This window comes from Anarhichas minor, unplaced genomic scaffold (assembly GCF_050575085.1).
Source record: "Anarhichas minor isolate MPS153535 unplaced genomic scaffold, ASM5057508v1 ptg000058l, whole genome shotgun sequence".
Classification (NCBI taxonomy): Eukaryota; Metazoa; Chordata; class Actinopteri; order Perciformes; family Anarhichadidae; genus Anarhichas; species Anarhichas minor.
The window spans coordinates 3,914,596-3,934,266 of NW_027466504.1; the positions used below are offsets into that span (position 1 = coordinate 3,914,596).

The 19,671-nt window shown below is 44.1% G+C and overlaps 1 protein-coding gene across 6 annotated transcripts in view; it reads left to right on the forward strand.

Annotated features, from left to right (window-relative positions):
- The window catches only part of thada (THADA armadillo repeat containing), a 97,545-nt gene that overhangs the window by 39,710 nt on the left and 38,164 nt on the right, over positions 1-19,671 (forward strand). For all 6 annotated transcript variants that reach the window (XR_012947529.1, XR_012947530.1, XR_012947531.1 and 3 more), the window contains exons 28-29: positions 4,048-4,179; positions 10,260-10,428. Coding sequence is in view for 3 of the 6 variants with exons in the window: in XM_076076818.1 (XP_075932933.1) it covers positions 4,048-4,179; positions 10,260-10,428 (301 nt within the window). In the remaining 3 variants the exon portion in view is untranslated. The remainder of the gene's footprint in view (positions 1-4,047; positions 4,180-10,259; positions 10,429-19,671) is intronic.

Consider the following 19,671-nt stretch of genomic DNA (forward strand, 5'->3'; position numbering starts at 1 on the left):
GATTGTGGGAACATGAACTATGAACTGTTTTCTCTAATCGAGTAGCATTGTGTGGGCCTTTTTTTCTCTCTCCAGAGTATCACTTTCTCAACTATTTGCTCAAAGAATAAGACTTTACGACGGAGTAAAGTAGATGTCTCGTCGGGATTTAGTTTAGTTTTTTCCCCCCCCTTGGCTTCATCTTCGTCAGCTCAGTTCAAACTCCTTCATTACCCGTCTAGCAGCTCCCCAGGCGGCCTTATCTTAATATGGATCCAATTAATTGAACGCTCTCTGAGACCGGCTCTTTCGCAATTCCCCTCACTCCCTTCGACCCCTTGTTAAAAACATTTGCAGATTTTCCCACGGAACCAGATCTCGGCCGTCCGACTTCCCACATCGTCTCGACGCATCGCGCCACCCGACCGCACTGTAGCAACGCGCTGCAGGACAGGAGGCAGGAGAGCTGCTGTTAGTGGTTTGTGGATGTCAACAGTACAAGTGCATTCCTGGGAATGGGTCACAATACAACGCTCATACTTTGTCTTGACCTAAAACCAGACTAAGATAGTCACGGTCTTTGGTTATTTACCATCTGAACCCCAAGCAGTTTCAGTTTGTCGGTACGGACGTGGATGTAAACTGCATTTTGTAGTGTTTTTTCACTACAATATGTAAAGTCCTGCACCGCTATGGAAACCGCACAGTCATGGCTAGAAGTAGAAAGAACTCAAAAAACAGTTATTTAGAGAAAATACTAAAATCAGAAAACTAAGGAGTCTATGCATCCAACATTTTTCCAAGTGCCCACAAGTGTTCCCAATATTGGTAGGGGGGGGGACCACACGCTATACATAATAAACTATTTACATTTTTACAACATCTACTTACGGCCCCTCTTGTCGTCTTTGTTTAGCAGCCTGCAGTTCATTTCTGTCACGTGACTTTTACACGGCTTCCCAGTTGCGCCGAAGAGCTTAAATGTTTTTGTCTAAACTTTAAATGAGAATAAAGTGGTGTTGATGAAATATCACTGTTTTAAGCTCAGCTTTGCTTATGTTTGCTGACGGAAGAGCTCCTCACACACGATTCCTTCAAGGACCGTCGGAAAGTTGACGATAAGTTCCGTTTTTACAGTGTCTGGCTTTGAAAAAGGTGTATATATTAAAAAAATTAAATAAAAATTGATAATTAATTAAATGAACACCTCACACATCCTGTCATCAGTGTTTTTGGTTTCATCTTTGGTGTCACTTCCTTTGCTTTGACTCACAGACTCCATTCTGTGGCCTCATAGCTAAGGAGGCTACTTATTGTTCGCACATTGTCAGATTCCTACTGTTATCATCTCAGTGTAGCAAACGTAAACAGGTTTTTCTCTGAAACAATTTCAGGTCAGTGCCCACATGTTAAACTGCCGTGCAGTGATTTGCTGCAGCGCAAACAGTCTCATCGGCCGCTGCGTTCACATCAGATTCCAAGTACCTTTCTGTAATTCCCCAAACAAAGCTGCTGATTTATTTGTCTGCCAGTTGACTAAATGGCAAACTTAAGCTTTAGTTTACTTTAGGGCTTCTTCCCTTTCACTGCTTTCTGAATGAAGAACACAAACACTTACGGTCGGCGTTCTGTTTCCACTCTCTTTTAAAAGACGTTTGACAAAAACAGCCTTTAGACCAAACACCCGGGGACTGGAGGTGATTGAGGAGTTTTGGGGGAGAGAGGGCGGACATTCGCGGAAGAGCTCAACGTGAGATTTGAGATCGTCATTAAATGCTGTGGAGTCTCTCTTTCATCAAGTGTTTCTGCCTCCAGCTGTATCCCAGCGAGGCCTAATATGTCCCGCCTCTCTGACATCACATCCTGTCCCGTTGTGCTCGACTAAACTGTGACGCTAAACACATCGGACCTCTTACTAATTGGGCTGTGATTACATTTCCCAGATTGCAGATGTATGGCAGTCCCCGCGGATTGTTCTGTGTGTGCGTTATTGTTGAATGGAGTCATGAGAAGCATGGAGAGGTTTTCCCTTGTTATAGGAGGATATTGTCCCTTGTTATAGGAGGATATTTTACCTTGTTATTGGAGGATATTTTCCCTTGTCATATAGGAGGATATTTTCCCTTGGTATAGGGGGATATTTTCCCTTGGTATAGGAGGATATTTTCCCTTGGTATAGGGGGATATTTTCCCTTAGTATAGGGGGATATTTTCCCTTGGTATAGGGGGATATTTTCCCTTGGTATAGGGGGATATTTTCCCTTAGTATAGGGGGATATTTTCCCTTAGTATAGGGGGATATTTTCCCTTGGTATAGGGGGATATTTTCACCGTACACGCTGCTAAATTTATGCTGCTAAAGTTTGAGTGGTTTTATTAACACCAAGATAAAGTACTCAATCAGATATAAAACTCACTGAACCTTTTGGGGGAGTTGATCTCCACTTCATCCTTTTAAAGAGCTGGACTCTTGACAGTGGGACAAGAAGGAGTAAAACAGATCTGAAGGCAAAGCAATGGCCCTACTCCCTATTAGATACCCGATATTCAAACAGTCATTTTCCTGTCTTTATACTGTAGTCAGGAGTTTTTTTTTCCTTCATTTCCCTCCGTCCTTCCTTCACTGCCAGTGTGTCAGAGTGAAACTGTGAAACCGCTGGCAGAGACGGACGGTTTCCATTGCGACTCAGTTGGCAGCGACAGGGTTTAGATGGAGGAGAGGGAGCTCAAGGGAGGGCGAGGAGATGACTGTACCAGAGCGTGGGTGGCTTCAGATGTGTAGGAATGCAGCCCTGCTACATTTTGATTTGGAATTTTGATTATACGTGATAGTTATGGGGATGTACTAAATACAGTGTGAGCTAGAGCTAGCAGGCGCTTATCTTAGCTTAGTCTGGTTTAACTGAGCTTAGCCTAGCTTAGCTTATCTTAGTGTAAAGAGTGTAGTTACATCACACTCCAATTTGCGTACATTCAAGGTACTAGTTCTTTACTTTAGTGTTTCGATTTTATGCAACTTTCTACTAATATTGTACTTTTTACTCCACTACATTTGTCGGTCGGATTTAGTTACTTTTCAGATGACCACGTTTCTATAGATGTGTTGATAATGAATTTGAAAGTTTGTGACGAATACTGAAGGGGTGAAGTGTTCCTTTTATGTTTTTAGAAAATTCTCCTACTTCCTAATCTAAACAATTTAAAAAGCCTCTTGGGTCAGCTGGAAGATGCATCGTCACAAAGCTGAAAACAACTTTTTAGAGACGTGTTTTATTACAGGACAGTGACGCTACAAACATATGATCGTATAGAACATGATGCATTCCTGTCGATTGAACTAACCAAAAGTATATAAAGGTGTTAATATGAGCACAACCTTAAACATCTATAAAAAAAACAGCATATATAATAGTAAAACACTAAAAAATACAGACTACTTTTACTTTTCACACTTTCAGTACAATATGCTGATAATACTTTATGCTTTTACTAAGTAAGGTTTTGATGTAGGACTTTAACTTGTAGGGGAGTATTTTCACAGAGTGGTTTTGGCACTTCAGTAAAGGATCTATATCCGCCTTCCACCACTGGTCTTAATAGACCGTAAGCTCATTTTATACTCGGCGTAGTGAAGCCTGCGCGAGGTGCGCGTCGTACACGAAGGCTCCGCAAGTGGACGTGACTGTCACAAATATTCACTGATAAAAGCACTTCAAACATGTCGGGAAGAAGGCCGATTCGTTTTTTTTTAAATGCTTGAGAAACTGGTGGATCTTCCACCTGCGTTTATTTTTGATGCATTTAATACTTGACTACTTTCTTTACAGGGCTTCTATAAAGGGAATAAAGTAGTCCATGAATATGAGAATGAGTTTACAGATCATTACAATCGCTCCTCAGCATTCTGGAGGTTGGTTTATGGCGTTCTGCCGGTTGCACTCGTTGTCTTCTTGATTCTTCGCAGCGCGTTTTTGCTGGTAGGCCTTCTGGCGTGTCGGAGAATAATGCAACGAATGGTGTTGCACTGTTAAAATCTAACTGTTTATCTGTGTGTGTGTGTGTGTTTAGTGTCAGCGGTCAGGTGAAGCTTCACCCCAGTCTATTCCTTCTCCTGTTGGTGCTCAGTCGACTCTACCCTTCCCCCATGGACGGATCCTCCTCACCTCTGGGACTCGCTCCTTTCATGCCCTTCATCATCAGGTGGGTGTCAGTGCTACACACACACGTATACATAAACATCATAGATCACCCCTCCATCATTAAAGAGTTGAAGGGTCCTCGAAGACGAATTTCATCTCCTAGCTGCTCCGAGAGAGCAGCAGTCAGAGTCCTCATCAGCGGCCTCCTCCCTTGCGTCGTCACTACCGACGAGAGTGTTTTTACAGTCGGCTTCAGCGCTTCTATAAAGGCTAAAAAGAAACACTATCGCGGGAGAACGTTCTATCGCACCCGAGAGGGTCACACACCTGCTCTTGCAGCCTCGACAAACCTCTCAAAACATGGTTTCTCTGAACCAGAACTTCTAAGTATAGAGCAATCACCAAGACAAAACACCAGCAGTCAAAACATTTGTGTGTTTTGTTTGCACAGGTGCCTCTTCGTCTTTTACATGAACTTGTGTCTGTACTGTTTTTCTGACGTCACCAGAGAATCCAGTTCATGTATCACCAAATAAAAAAAACGGACTAAAAGTAAGAAACCTTTTGTCTGTTTCTGCACACTTGAGTCAAAACACGTCTCTAGTCTCGGGTCTAGTCTTGGGTCTAGTCTCTGCGGCGGGTTTCTGTGTTGTTTCCGGCCCGTGTCGCGGTGGGCGATTAGATTGCAACAGTTTTTTTCCCAAACTCGGTGTTTGCCGGGGAGTGAAGCTTCGAGGCGAGTGGGAAACCGTGGTTCCAGCCTGCATTCTCCACATTCCGAGGATGGAGGAGTCCACAAATATTATTGGTACGTGTTCATCTGCCACACCTGCAAATAGAACTGAAGCTTGTACCTCTTGCGTGAGGAGGAACCTCATTGGCCGAATGCAAACTCAAACCTTTACCAACACAACCACATGACTTATTTAAACCTTTTACTTTCAATCTTAACCCTAAAGCTCTGGAGGTCTAAAACAGGGGGGGGGGGAAGTATCGTGGTTAGTGTTTTCACTGTGTCTTTTACAACAATTTGCATTTACATTATATACTTTTGTACACTATTGGATAAAATAACTAATAACACATTTGCTAAGTGGTTTTTGCCATTGAAGGAAAACACACATGGAGATTGAAGCTCAGGTTTGGAGATCTACCGCTTCTACCACTGTCCGCTGTGCTCGACACAGCTTGTTTTTTACACCCGGACTGTGCTGAGACCTTGAGGTAGGAATGCTCCACTGACGCTTTAGATAACAGCAGTTGTGTGGGTATTTGTTCATCCGTGTGTTTATAACTGCATGTGTTTGTAGTTGGTAAATGTTGCTATGTCAGTATATCATTGTAGTGTGCTTTGTGAGTAGATATCGCTTGGGGGGTTTGGTTGTTTCTTTTGGATGATAAACCTGTTTGTCTGCTGCTCCTTCCTACAGCTGACTGAACTTATCCGATTGTTGAACAGCTCCTTTGCTGTTTATCCACATGATGGTTGTTTTCAGCCTCTGTAGCAGCTGTACTTGCATAGCGCGCTTTTCTTCCGACCAAAGCACTTTATCACTACATGTCATTCACCCATTCAGACCCATTCATACACATTCACCATAGCAGAGGCTTCCATGCAAGGTGCCACCTGCCCATCAGGACTAACTAACTAACATGACTGTCTTGCCCAAGGACACATCGACATGGAGGAGCCGGGGATCGAACAGCCTATTAAAAGACGCCCGATAGACATTGCCGGCACTGTCTACATGTACGACCCTGCGTTGGTCCTGTTTGCCTAAATGACAGTTTAGAAGTTGACGAATGGAAAGTGAAGTGAGATCACAGAGGGGCTGGGCTGTAAAAACATGAACCATTTGGAGCTGCAAATGTGCAAAGTTGCCTAAAATAGCCGCAGACTTTATATAAGAAATGGACATAGTTGTTGTGACGTCACCCATTGTTTTGTGGACAGTGGTATTGAAGCCTCCAGTAAAGCTTTTTGGCCATCGCCATCTTGGCCTTAGTGACCTGTCAATCACAAGGTAGCCCCGCCCTAAAGCATACCCTGCTTTATGGTCTATTTGACTATAAATGGACCATAATTTACTAAATGAACATCATGTTGTATTGAAGAAGACTTGAAACTAGAGATTGAGACCATAAAGTCATGTTTACCATGTTTACTGAGGTAATAAATCAAGAGAGAATTAGTCATTTTCTCATAGACTTCTATACAACCAGTGGAGTCGCCCCCTGCTGGCCATTAGAAAGACTGCACGTTCAAGGCACTTCCGCATTAGCTTCACTTTTTCAGAACTGGAGGTTGCCGCCTGAAAAATAATCAATAAATTCTTCCGAACCACTTGCTCCTAGTCACTGATGAACTGATTTACCAGCCTTTTTACTTCAACAAATCAGTCATGCAGTGAAATCTTAAGGTAGCTCCTCTTGGAACCCGCCTCTTGTGAGCGCAGCTAACCGGTCGATAGCTTGGGCTCTGTCTTGCTGGCTCACTCTTACTGTCAGAGAAGGTATGCCGCACACACATCCATCCAAATGAAGCCCACATGTTGGAAATGTTAAATATAGACCCAGTCTCTAATGTCTTTGGCTCTGGCTGTGTTACTCTTCACCAAGACCCCCATCCCCCCCACCCCCACAGCTCATCTTCCCCGGTGCGTGTGCGGACGTGTCTGATGAGGAGTGCCGTCCTCCTCCTCATCATGTGATCTGACCCGCCACCTCCAAGGATCAAATGTAGCTCCACCGTTGACAGGACGGAGCACGGGGCCTAATAACTCTTCCCCCTGTATCCGTCACACAGCATTTAGTCTTCAATTCCTCCAATCCCCCGCAAGATCTTTTGACATTCTTCGCTGCCACGTGTCACACCTGGACGGGTCATGACGGAGAGAGTGACGATGATGACGGCAAAGAGGGGGAGGCTGACGACGGGCAGACAGATTTGTTCTAATGATTGATGGCTGCTTCAATCCAGACGTCTTAACAGCCGGTCTTATCCCCTCCGATGTCCCTCGTTCTCCCTCTGCCCAGGATAGTTCTATGAGATTTACGTCCTGTGATATCCAGCCCAGGCATCTCTCCTCGCCCTCCCTGCCTCACTCCTTACCTTTCCTCACTGACTCATATCTCATTTCTTGTGAAAGGACACGGTGGTGCACATAAACCAAAGTGAGGCTTCCTAAAGGACTGCTGTCACTTCCTTCCCAATATTATCATTTGGTGGGCTTGCGTGGACACTGACAGAGGACAGTGAAAAAATCTTAAACATTTCAAAATGTAAACTGTGTCAAACTGCGGCCACCAGCGTTTAGAATAACGAACAGAAGTTCAGCTTTGGCACGTTATTATTAACGAAGACTCCCGTCCAGTTTAAGTTATCGTAGCTTTAACGTTGTATTTCTATTTTATTCCAACAGGTTTATACCTCAAAGCAGACACTTATTTTACATTTTCAAACGTGATGTTTTATTCACTATTATAGATTTAACTACTCATGGATCTATACATTTATCAAAATCAGTGAAGTAGAATAATTAGTCATCCTGGTGAAAAGTGGTGCAGTATATATGCGTTGCTTTCAGTTTGTGCTGACACAATTAGTCGATTATTCGCTCTAAGCCAAGGAGTCAAACTATTTTTATAGATTTGTAGTTAAAGTATTTTTACCAACAAAAATGCCAAACCTTCCCTCAGCTTCTCCTCTGAGTATTTGCTCCTGTTTTTGCCATTTCAGCTTGAAAGTCTTTGGGTTTTGGACCGTTGGTTGAACAACACAAGTCATTTGAAGTCATCGCTTTGGCCTCTGCCACGATAACAAAATAAATAATTTCTATACTCAATGTACTCTAAACTAACACGGATGTAACAGCAGTGCGGCTGTGGTTGTTTGTATTACATTGGGTTTCTGCTTGAGTGGACTTATCTGCTTTCATAAATGTCTGCGTGGACCCCTTGCGGATGTGAACCAAAGACTGTATATAGGAAGTGGAAGTAGTCGTCATGACGACACCCATTGGATTGTGGACTTCGGTTTTGAAGCCTCGAGTTCGGCATTTTGGCCATCGCCATCTTGTTTTTGTGCAACCAGTGGCCCGAAGATTTGGACTGCGGAGGACTGATGTAGAGACGCTGTATACGTCTCTGGTACCTGTCAATCACAAGGTAGCCCCGCCCTAAAGCATCCCCTGCTTTATGGTCTGTTTGACTCTAAATGGACCATCATTTACTAAATGAAAATCTTGCTGTATTCAAGAAGACTTGAAACTAGAGATTGAGACCATAAACTCATGTTTACAATGTTTACTGAGGGAATAAATCAAGAGAGAAGTAGAGTCATTTTCTCATAGACTTCTATACAACCAGAGGAGTCTCCCACATTGCCTTCAATTTTCCGAATGGGAGGTTGCCGCCTTATGTGGACAGATGAAAAAATCCAAAGTTGCGTATGTTTTATACTACCACCGGTAAACAAAACCATTAAAAGTCACACAAAGTAAAAGGAGGATCATGCTCGGCTACATCCTGTCCATATGAATGAATGAATGAATGAAGCAAAATGACTTTAACTACGTCACCACTTCCCCTCTTAACATTCCTCAGTGACGGCCTCCGTTTGCTCGGCCTCGTTTAGCCGGCATGCTACAGTACTGGCCTCTGCGGTGGAAATGATTCTGCCAGCGCCCCTAAATGAGGCGCAGATGAGTCTGGCCCATGCCAGTCAAGTCAGTCTGCAGCCGACCCCACAGGGGACGACCCGGTTTCTAAAATTACACCCTTCCAAACTGTCATTTCCTTTCGCAAAAGTGTTTCAATGGGGACAAATTAGCGCGGATAGTTAACATATGGGCCCCAAATGGGCCGGGAGGGGTGGAGGGAGAGGAATGGACATAGATTTTGGTCATTAGGCATGTGTGTGTGCGAGAGAACGCTTGTGCACATAAATTCACTTGTACAGGCCCGCAGAGCTCAGGAATGCAAACTGTTGCAGGGTTCTCTGTCTGGCCATAGTGTGTGTGTGTGTGTGTGTGTGTGTGTGTGTGTGTGTGTGTGTGTGTGTGTGTGTGTGTGTGTGTGTGTGTGTGTGTGTGTGTGTGTGTGTGTGTGTGTGTGTGTGTGTGTGTGTGTGTGTGTGTGTGTGTGTGTGTGTGTGTGTGTGTGTGTGTGTGAGTGAGAGAGAGACACGCTCACAGCAGGTGGAAAAACATTTGTTGACTTGTTGCTCCAAACAGTCCTCTCTTTGTTGAAGTCCATATTGATTTCAAGCCTCTTGTCTGCCAACACAAACCTCGTCCTCCTTGGACTTTACCCCCCCCCGTATGTGAGCATGGTCTTTGCTGTGCCCCCATGTGACCTGTATTCAATGTCAGTCTGCTGAAGACCGTTCAGCCGCTGTAGAGTGTCAGCCTTAACGGAGGTTCAGGTTATTCGGAGGAGTCGACCTTGAGCTGCAGCTCGCTGTGTGTCTGCGAGCGCTAAAGGCAGTTCTGTTGAGATCGCCTCCTTCTTTCCTACAGTGACTTGTTCTTTAGGTCTGTCCCCCCCCCTTCTCAGGTCTCGGTCGTGTCCTTCCCCTTGTGTCACTTATGGCGGTGTTATGACATTGGATAAGGAAAGACTATCGGCTTGTAAACAAGTTTAATTTTAGCCGGCACTCGTGGGTAGCTGGCCTTCACCGGTAGATACTGTAAATTACGAGTGTGCGTGTTTATGTGTGAAGAAAGAGAATATATGTGGGGCAAAAAAACAACATGGAGGAGATCATTTTCTGTATAGCTATGGTTGGGTGTATCAGCCATCTGCTGGCCGGGGAGCTGTTCAGGTTCTGATCCTTTGTAAGAGCAGAGAGAGGAGATGTCACATAATGTATGCATAAACATAGCCACCAGCTGTCCAAAATCAATAAGTCCACATTATCTAATTTGTCCCTGACATAATGTGGCTGTAGTACAAAATAATAATGATAATACACACATTAATTCAATTACTTTTCATAACAAAAACCTTATATCTTCTGCCATTAACTCAAACATACAAGGTAATACAAGACTTTAACATTATGACAACATGCGCAGCTATTCCTTGGTAATAACTTTCCATGACGCTCATGCTGCATGCGTGTGTTTCTGTGTCCCACAGATGCGGCCACTCCGCGGTGTACCGGGCCAGAGAGATGGCGGCCCGGGCCCTCGTCCCCTTCGTGCTGGTCACCCAGGTCCCGTCCACCGTCCACTCGCTGCTGCAGGAGCTCCCCGCGCAGCCCGGACCCGGAATCCAACACAACCACATCCACGGGACTCTGCTGCAGGTCTGCGCGCCCGCGCGCCCGCACACACACACACACACACACACACACACACACACACACACACACACACACACACACACACACACACACACACACACACACACACACACACACACACACACACACACACACACACACACAGCTTCTCAAATGTAAGGAATTGCTGACAACATTGCCTTCAGCCTGGATTTCTTGATGGGCAGGTTTTCTGACATTCAGACTAAATTAATGAATTGATTAGTTGCAACCATAATTGACAGATTAAAGGTATAATATGTAGTCACATTAGCGGTTGCTGTTTTTGAACACAGCATTCAGAATATGCCCCTCCTCTCTGGCTCAATGTGTGTGTGAGTGAATGAATAATGCGTTATCAGAAATGAAAAAAGAATAAAACATTTTTTCTCACCACAGTTATGTTCTAAAGCACAAATAAACACATCCACACCTCCTCACAAACATGCGTTAAGGTGCAGAAAAGCAAAGTTTAGTTGAGTGACTTGAAAGAGGTTATAAATGATCCTTCAATAATAAATAATCCTTCAATTCAAGTTCAAACATGAACATCTCCACAATTGGACATGAGTGGTTTTCACTTCAAGAAAGACAAAATATAAAATGCAATCACCAAAGCACTTATCATAACATGCGTATGTGCATACCCACGCAGAGATTATAGATACGGAGCGTCGAGCTTCCGCGCACACACACACACACACACAGAGTTTCCACACAGAGCCTGTCCAGACAAGGCGGTTATCGCAGGGTAAATACCAGTGTTTAGTTCTGTCATCACACTCTGACAAACACAACCAAACAGTCTGCCGGTAATATCAACACAGGCAGAGGAGATGGAGGGAGAGGGAGAGGGAGAGGGAGAGGGAGTCCCCCCCGGGAGTCCCCCCCCCACCCCCCCCCCCCCACACACACAAGCCTTTTATTGAGCGCCCCTGATGGGGGTCGCTATGGGAGCAGGGTGGGGTGCGGAGCGGCAAGAACCGGGTCCGAAGGGTCAACTCAAAGAATGAAAGAGAACCGCACCGTTTCCTTCATGGCTTATGGTTTGATAGCGGTCTGGACTGCGGGGGGGGGGGGGGACTCTTAAAGGCTGAGAGGGGATTTTTTAGGAGTGGATTTTAGTTTGCCCTCCTGTCATGGCCGCCACGTGCCGAGCTTCCCCAGATGTCTCCCGATCAGCTCCCGTCTCCATCTATTTCCTTCTCCGTCTCCGCGTTCCTCCGCTTCCTGTCTCTCCTTTTTAGAATCCATCCCATCTTCTCTTCCCGTGTCTCCATTCACTCCGTCTGTCTCACTCTCCCATACGCAAAGGGTGAGATCCTGCTGTGTACTTTAGTCTGACTACCTTGAGGGAGCGTCTTCTTTGTCCCGTCATGTTCTTCGTGTCTCGTCACGCGTCATTTGCACGCTGGATCACCGGCTTCCTCTTTTCTGTCTTTCCTTTTCATTCATTTAACATATTTCATTCAGTGAAGTGCACCCTGAAGACCATACCTGCCACAACTGGCACATTCCAAAGCTGCACAGCCTCGTGTTTATACTCGCACTCATGCGACCGTGGTGTGGTTTGTTTACAGGCTAGCAGTTTCACATGTCCTTGGATTAAAATCAATTATTTTACGTCAGACTGTTGCCGTATTTTTGTTGGCCAACCCAGGAAGTTAGCACCGCACTGGTTCCCTCAACACCATCGGATTTTGGATTATTGCAGAAAATAATCTCTGAGGCAAACAAACGTTTATGATACTTAAACATTTAGCAAGATAATCTTCACAAATGAACACCACTTCTATGATTTTTGAAGTGTGAATGCAATCGGCAGAAGTGAAAAGCTAACGCTAGCCTGTAAAACAGGGGTGTCCAAACTTTTTTCAAAGAGGGCCAGATTTGATAATGTGAAAATGCCCAAGGGCCAACAGTCCCTGCTGACATTATTTTAAACAATACAAGTAGCCTATACATATTGTTATTTAATCATTTTATTTTCAATGACAGCAAATAGCAATGTAACCAAATGTAAGCATTCATGTATGAACACATCTCAACAACTATTCTGCCTTTCTTTCACATCTTGAAAGTCAGATAACACAAAGAACAAGCCATCTAAAAGCTAATTACATAGAAACCGATCAATATTCTCACCTCAAGACAATCTTAAATATGACTTAGTGAGGGTAATGAAAAGTTGTCTCACATTTAAGTTCAACACACATGAAACAGGCTAACGAAAAAAATCAAGTTGTCTCTTAGTATCTGATGATAGCTCTTCAGTGTTACGAGCCAGGCAAACATTAGCAAACTCGGTCTTCTTCTCGGGCAATTATGTTTTCTGCTATTTTCACAACACAGTCTTTGATAAACTCACCTTCCGTAAAAGGTTTGTCATTTTTAGCAATTCCCATGGCCACTTGGTAGCTTACTTTGAAGATGTTTTCATGTGAAAAGGACCGCTGCTGTGAGGCAGGACGTTATCTTGGAGTGCTTCACTTTTCTAGCGCGGTCGCTCTGATAGCTTGTTGTAGCATTAGCATGTTTGGTCTCATAGTGTCTCTTTACATTATATTCCTTAAACAAGGCAACAGTCTCATGACTAATTAGGCAGACACAGTTGTTTCGGTTTTCGGTGAAAAAAATATTGCGATCTCCACCTCTCCTGGAAGCGGCGGCCCTCATTATCGACTTTCCTTTTTTTACTTGCCGTAACATGACAGTTCAAGGGTCAGAGCCAATTTCAAACAGACAGTTACAGAGTGGTGCTGCCACCATGAGGTAAAAAGAGGAATTTCATGTTGAATTTGTATGATTTATTCATTCCGTTTTGACTGTGCTGGCGGGCCATAAATAATGCATTTTAAGACAGAAGGTGCGGGCCATATAAAATCTGACCTCGGGCCGTGATTGGCCCGCGGGCCGGACTTTGGACATGCCTGCTGTAAACTAACTACACGTCGGTCGCATGAGGCTGTAATGGCGGACTAGACTTGAAGTTTTGTAGTCTCATTTAGCTACTTGTCAGCAACCTCCACGTAAAAGCTTCAGAAATACAGAGAGGGGTATTTACTGACGTATTTTATATCGTAGATCAAAAAGTTCAAATCTCTTAAGCTAACGTTAAACACGGACCTTATTTCAGACATCTAACCAAATGCCCATTCAAAAAAAAAATGCTGACTCATATCCAGATCCATACCTGCACCACTCTTACAAGTTACAAGCTACAAGTTTCCAACCAATAGTCTTGTGTTAATGGTCCTAATAGTGTTGTGTATATCTGTAGTGGCCATCTGTAACCGGGCTATAGATAGCAGGTGTGTGTGGGGTAAGGTGGGGGCATTAGCTGCATGCAGGTGAAGTGGTCTAAACATAGTAAAGCAGAGATAGTGGCCTTCAGCATACGTGTGGAGGGGGAGCCTCACACACACAAACACTGATGGAGGCCATGCGGTCTGAGGAGTGTGTGTAACATATTGTGCTCTCACGTGTAAGACGGGGAGCTGAGATGTTTAGACTCCAGAACAATGAACGGACAGAGAGAAAAGGGAGTGTGTGTGTGTGTGCGCGCCTGTGTTTATGCTAAGATGATGAGGACATTGAGTTAGGCCTTGGGAGATGCCTAATGTAAGTTAATGTGCTTTGTGTGTGTGTGGTAGCAGATGTTTTTTGCTGGAGGGAGAAATGACTTCCTCTGTTATTGTCAAAGAACAACTGTTAGTGGGCCAAGTGTGGAGCTGGGAAGCATCACGGCTACTGAAACTTGCTGTACCACCCTGCTGACTTTCTCACACACATACAGTGAAGAGGTCTGATAATGTCTCCAGCTCCAGTCCGTTCTTCCTAATGTTGCTCTTCTTCCACGCCGTTGAGGATAGGAATTTGAGTTGTATGCTGAATTGAGCAGTATAAATCAGACACAGTAAGACCTCCATTCTTGACTGACTTGCATTTATAGCAGGCGGCAATCTCCAGTTCTGAAACGTGCCCTAAACTTGCATTCTTTCTAATGGCCATTAGGGGGCGGCGACTCTGGTTGCAAAAATAAGTCTGATTGTATAGAAGTCTATGGGGAAATGACCCTTTACTGATATGGTCAGTACAATAGACCATAAAGCAGGGTATGCTTTAGGGCGGGGCTACCTTGTGATTGACAGGTTGCTACCAGAGCCGTGCGACGTTTCTACATCACCCTCTGCAGACCAAATATGCTCACTCCCGTCCACTGGCTGCAGAAAAACAAGATTATGACGGCTGAAATGCCAAACTCAAGGCTTCAAACCCGCAGTCCACAACACCAGTTGGATTATGAGTCTATCACACTCAGTCTGTGGTGGTTACCGGCCAACCCTCTTACTGCACCTCATTGGCTCAGTCCATTACCCAAATGCATTTTTTCCGGCTGTAGTAAAGGCTTGGTCCAGGCAGAAAGTGAAGTTCATGCAAGCTTCCTCGTGAAAATGTAGCTAGAAGCTTGGTGATGTTGTGGTTAGTTGCACGGCTAGTTGGTGAACTACTGTAGCCGGAGAACTAGCCACTAACATGCTAACCAGCTGGAAGTATTCACATAGTTTAGTCAACAGACCAGTCCTCCATTGTGCAATCTCGGAACTCATCAACTATCTGTCTGATGACGATTTCGCCTTTGGTGGCAACAGCCAATATTTTTGGGATAATGGTTGTCCGGGTCAATATTCATATCCTCTTCATACGGTGGTCATTGTTTACACTCCGATTAGCAACTGTAACTAGCAACGGACCAGCTTATTTCACAATTATCCAGTTAATTATCAGTTAAGTTATTTTAAACCAATAGAAAGCAAAATCGTTGTCGGACGAAGGCGGTGGATTCGGAAATTCCATTTTGTCCAAAGCGCGCCACCAAATCCCACTCAAAAGCAATCGATCAATACAAACGCAAACCAGAGTGCTTCTGACACTAAAATCTTGTCCCGTTGCCTCCAGATTCAACATTCCCATATGTGTTTATAGAGATTATCTACTGTGTGGCATTTGTATTCCGCCAAGAGGACAATTATATAAAAGAGATAACAGCTAACAGGCTTGTATGTGGGAGAATCGCAAGGGTTTAATTTGTCCCCACGGACAAATGTGCTGATCAAAGAGATTCATTTGGAATGAAAGACCATGAAATGTCCGTTTGACATGCTGATGTGACCAGACATTTGCAGACACAGACCCTGCAGCGTTGCCAGGGGGGAAAGAAAGACAACATTTGGCAATAGAACAGTTACTGTAGGTTCTCTGTTAATCGTAAGTTAATAATACCATAATCAAGTAACAATCAGATAAGACACAAGTGACTGATGTCTGATTTTGAATGAAACCCTTTTTTATCGGTTAAATTGAGGCAGTCCAGCCTGAGCGAGGCCCTTGTCTTTGATAAACCATCTTAAAGCACGTTAGAGTCACTTCAACTGCTGCCGCCCGCCCCGAACCTCTGTTGACACAACCAGAAGCGAGCTTAACAAGCCCATCGGACCGGCCGGCACTAACCCAACCCGACACCGGACTCTGCTCTCGACACGCGCCAACAACGGCCCCGGCCTACGTCGCCTGATGCTGGCCAGAGGTTTTAAAGCTGTGGCCAACTCGACGGATGTAATCCTTTGTGTATTTCCACAACAGAGGCTCAAAGAGGCCGAGACCGAGGAGAAGGAGGCTTGAGAACTAGGAGCGTTGCAGTCTCCTGTCTTCTGGCAGCGGTGATGTTGCTGCTGTTTTACCAAATGCATTCTTCCTCAGTCAGACAACTTTAGGGTTGGACACTATGTATACCATCCTTCTTCATTGAGGTCCACATGGCAATTATTAGTATTATTTTAACCACACACTTTTATCCTTGTGGTAGTATTAATCTGATCATAATATGGACTTGAATAAATACCATTTCTAATCCTTAGTGCCACCCAATTTCACAGGCCACCAGCAAAGTCTTTACAAAGTTCTTAGGGAGTCAAGGCCCCCCAGTTTAAGTCCCTCACCGTACCAAATTTAGTAGATTCACAACATGATCTTAGCTCAGGGTCCACTTACTAGCTTTTTTCCAGAGCTTTTGACTGCATGTCATAGCCTTCATCATAGTTTGCTTGCAAAGTTCCATACTTTGAAATGGTCAAATGATGACAACGACGCCAATTCTATCTTCAGATGAAGGCCGTTCCATTTGGTTGAAAGTTCCCCCAAAAAACTAGTTAGTGGACTTTGAGTTAAAGCTGTTGTATTGAATTATTATTTCTGAGGTCATAAATGAGTTTTTCACAGACATAGTGATCAATAAAACAATTTTAACTTAGGGTCCACTTACTAGCTCTTCCAGAGCTTTCAATTGCGTTTCACAACATTCATCATAGAGGTTGCTTCCAAAATGTCATACGTTGGTCACATGACGCCAACTCCATCCTCTAAAGAAGGCCGTAAGGTTTTGGTTAAAAGCTCCCACACAGGCTAGTAAGTGGACTTTGAGTTCAAATTGTTTTATAGAATTACTATCTCTGAGGTCAAAAATTCAATTTTCACAGAAATAGTAATTCAATAGAACAAACCTAACTCGACTTACTTTCAATGCTTTCAACCACATTCACAGGATTCATCATGTAGTTTGCTCCCTGCGTACTATTTCTGAGGTCAATAATTCACTTTTCTCACTCAAGTTTAGTAGATTTTTAGAAAAATAATCTGCAGCATCAACTGGCCTGGATGCTGTTCTCGCAGTGTATTTAGTTCAAATCTTGCTCTGGTTTTCAATCTTAAAAGCATGATTAATGAACTAGATTTCTAAAAGAAAAAGAAAATAATAATCATTTTATTTTGTCACTAATTCACCCATACATTTTACACCATGTTTTTCTTGGTACGCACAGACACACGCCACCAAATGACTCGGTCGTCACGCCCGTGTGTGTGTGTGTGTGCATATGTGAGGGAGTGTGACTCTGTGTCTAGGGTACATGTGCAAGCTTTGTTTGCGCAAGGATACGGCTCTATAGAGCAAGAGAGTGTGTTTGTTTCCTTTTATATTTAGCCCGTCTTTATTGTGATCTCATTTTGCCTAATTGGGCGCGTCCACACTTCGCCCAACCTCTATCTGGTTTTATGTGAATTCCGATTTACATGTTCCTTTGTGCATGCATTTTACTGGAGTGAGCCATGAATTGGCGTGCAATTATTTGCGCTGTGTGTGTGTGTGTGTGCGTGTGTGTGTGTGTGCGTGTGTCTGTGCTCGGTGCAGCGTGTGGTCAGTCTGTGGTTGCGGCAGTGGGAGGAACGGCAGGGCAGGCTGATAACAGAGTCTGAAGGGACCTCACATCCACCACCACTATTTTTACCGGACCCAAAAGAGGAGCGAGGCTTCTTGCAACTCACACAGAGCAAGACACGCACACAAGCAGTTAAAAGCCTCACTAGAAAACAAGGCGTACAAATAGGATATTTTTCATATTTAGCACTGCCACACCAAAGGTTTGGTTTTTTTGCTCAAAGTTGCAACCCAAAGCTCTAGAGGGGGGTTGATTGTGCTACTATGGTCATACAGTAGAGAATATTAGGAAATTAAAGCTGCATTAATCAACATCTTTATATTTAAGCTGGGTTGGTAATCTTCAAAAATCTTTTTTGTTATATTTGTTGAAGTTCCTATTACATCCCGACAGCAATCAGTAAATCTAATGCTCTGACAAGAACAGAAACAAATCGGGTATATGTGGCTGTTGCAAAAACGGTAATACGTCTATGCTACCTGCCTGTCTACCTGCCCGTCACTGGAGTCTTCCACAAACTGCTAGCTTAACAGCTCGGAGTGCTAACAATAGCAATCTTCGTTGTTTACGTTCTTAACGACAATTTTGAGGGAGTGGCTGTGGAGAGAGGCCAGAAGGGGTCGGACTGTCACTTTTAAAATAAAGTGATCCAAATCTTGCTAATTTCTCAAAATTGAAAAAAATCTGACCACTGTAACCCACTGCACACCGTAACCCACTGCTCACCGTAACCCACTGCACACCGTAACCCACTGCTCACCGTAACCCACTGCTCACCGTAACCCACTGCACACCGTAACCCACTGCTCACCGTAACCCACTGCACACCGTAACCCACTGCACACCGTAACCCACTGCTCACCGTAACCCACTGCTCACCGTAACCCACTGCACACCGTAACCCACTGCTCACCGTAACCCACTGCACACCGTAACCCACTGCTCACCGTAACCCACTGCTCACCGTAACCCACTGCACACCGTAACCCACTGCACACCGTAACCCACTGCTCACCGTAACCCACTGCACACCGCAACCCACTGCACACCGCAACCCACTGCTCACCGTAACCCACTGCTCACCGTAACCCACTGCACCCCACTGCTCACTGTAACCCACTGCTCACTGTAACCCACTGCTCACTGTAACCCACTGCACACTGTGACCCACTGCTCACTGTAACCCACTGCTCACTGTAACCCACTGCTCACTGTAACCCACTGCTCACTGTAACCCACTGCTCACTGTAACCCACTGCCCAGTATGAAACGGCAACGTTAGCGATTAGCTTTTGAACACAGTGGGGCATTTAGAGCCAGATATTAGATACTAATGCTGCTTTAAAGTTGAAATGAATAACAAATAGTTTGGAGAGAATCAGTTTACATAAAGTTGTGTAAATAATGAGGAATATTTCTCAAGAATCCTATTTTTAAAACTATTTTTGAGTACAATACAGAGAAACCTACCAACAAGGTCACCTATACAATTGTTTTGGTGTTTACTTGGAATTTAAAAGATATGACATTGGAACTTATTTTAAAGGGACCCTGTGAAGTTTTTGATGACTGTCTTTATAGGGCAGTGTGTTTATCTCTGGGTGCTGATTTTATTTGTTCGGGTGCAAACGCATGAGGACGCACATACACGTTGTTTGTTTACCAGAAAACCCAGGGCGCCCTTTAAATGTCTGAAACCCTCTTAACTGAAATCCACTTATTCTGAGTGTATAGCATTTAGGTTTGAAGGGGTAATGATCAGTGGCGGCTGGTGGAAAAGTTTCTAGGTAGGGCCATCCTATCAATTTCAGCAAACATCCCAGTATGATTTAATGCAAAACAATTAAAGTATCAAACACGCATTACTACTTTGCAGTTAAATATTTAACATTTATTCCAACACGAAAAAAAGCAGTAAATAACACTTATATAATAGAACATGTTTATTTATTGG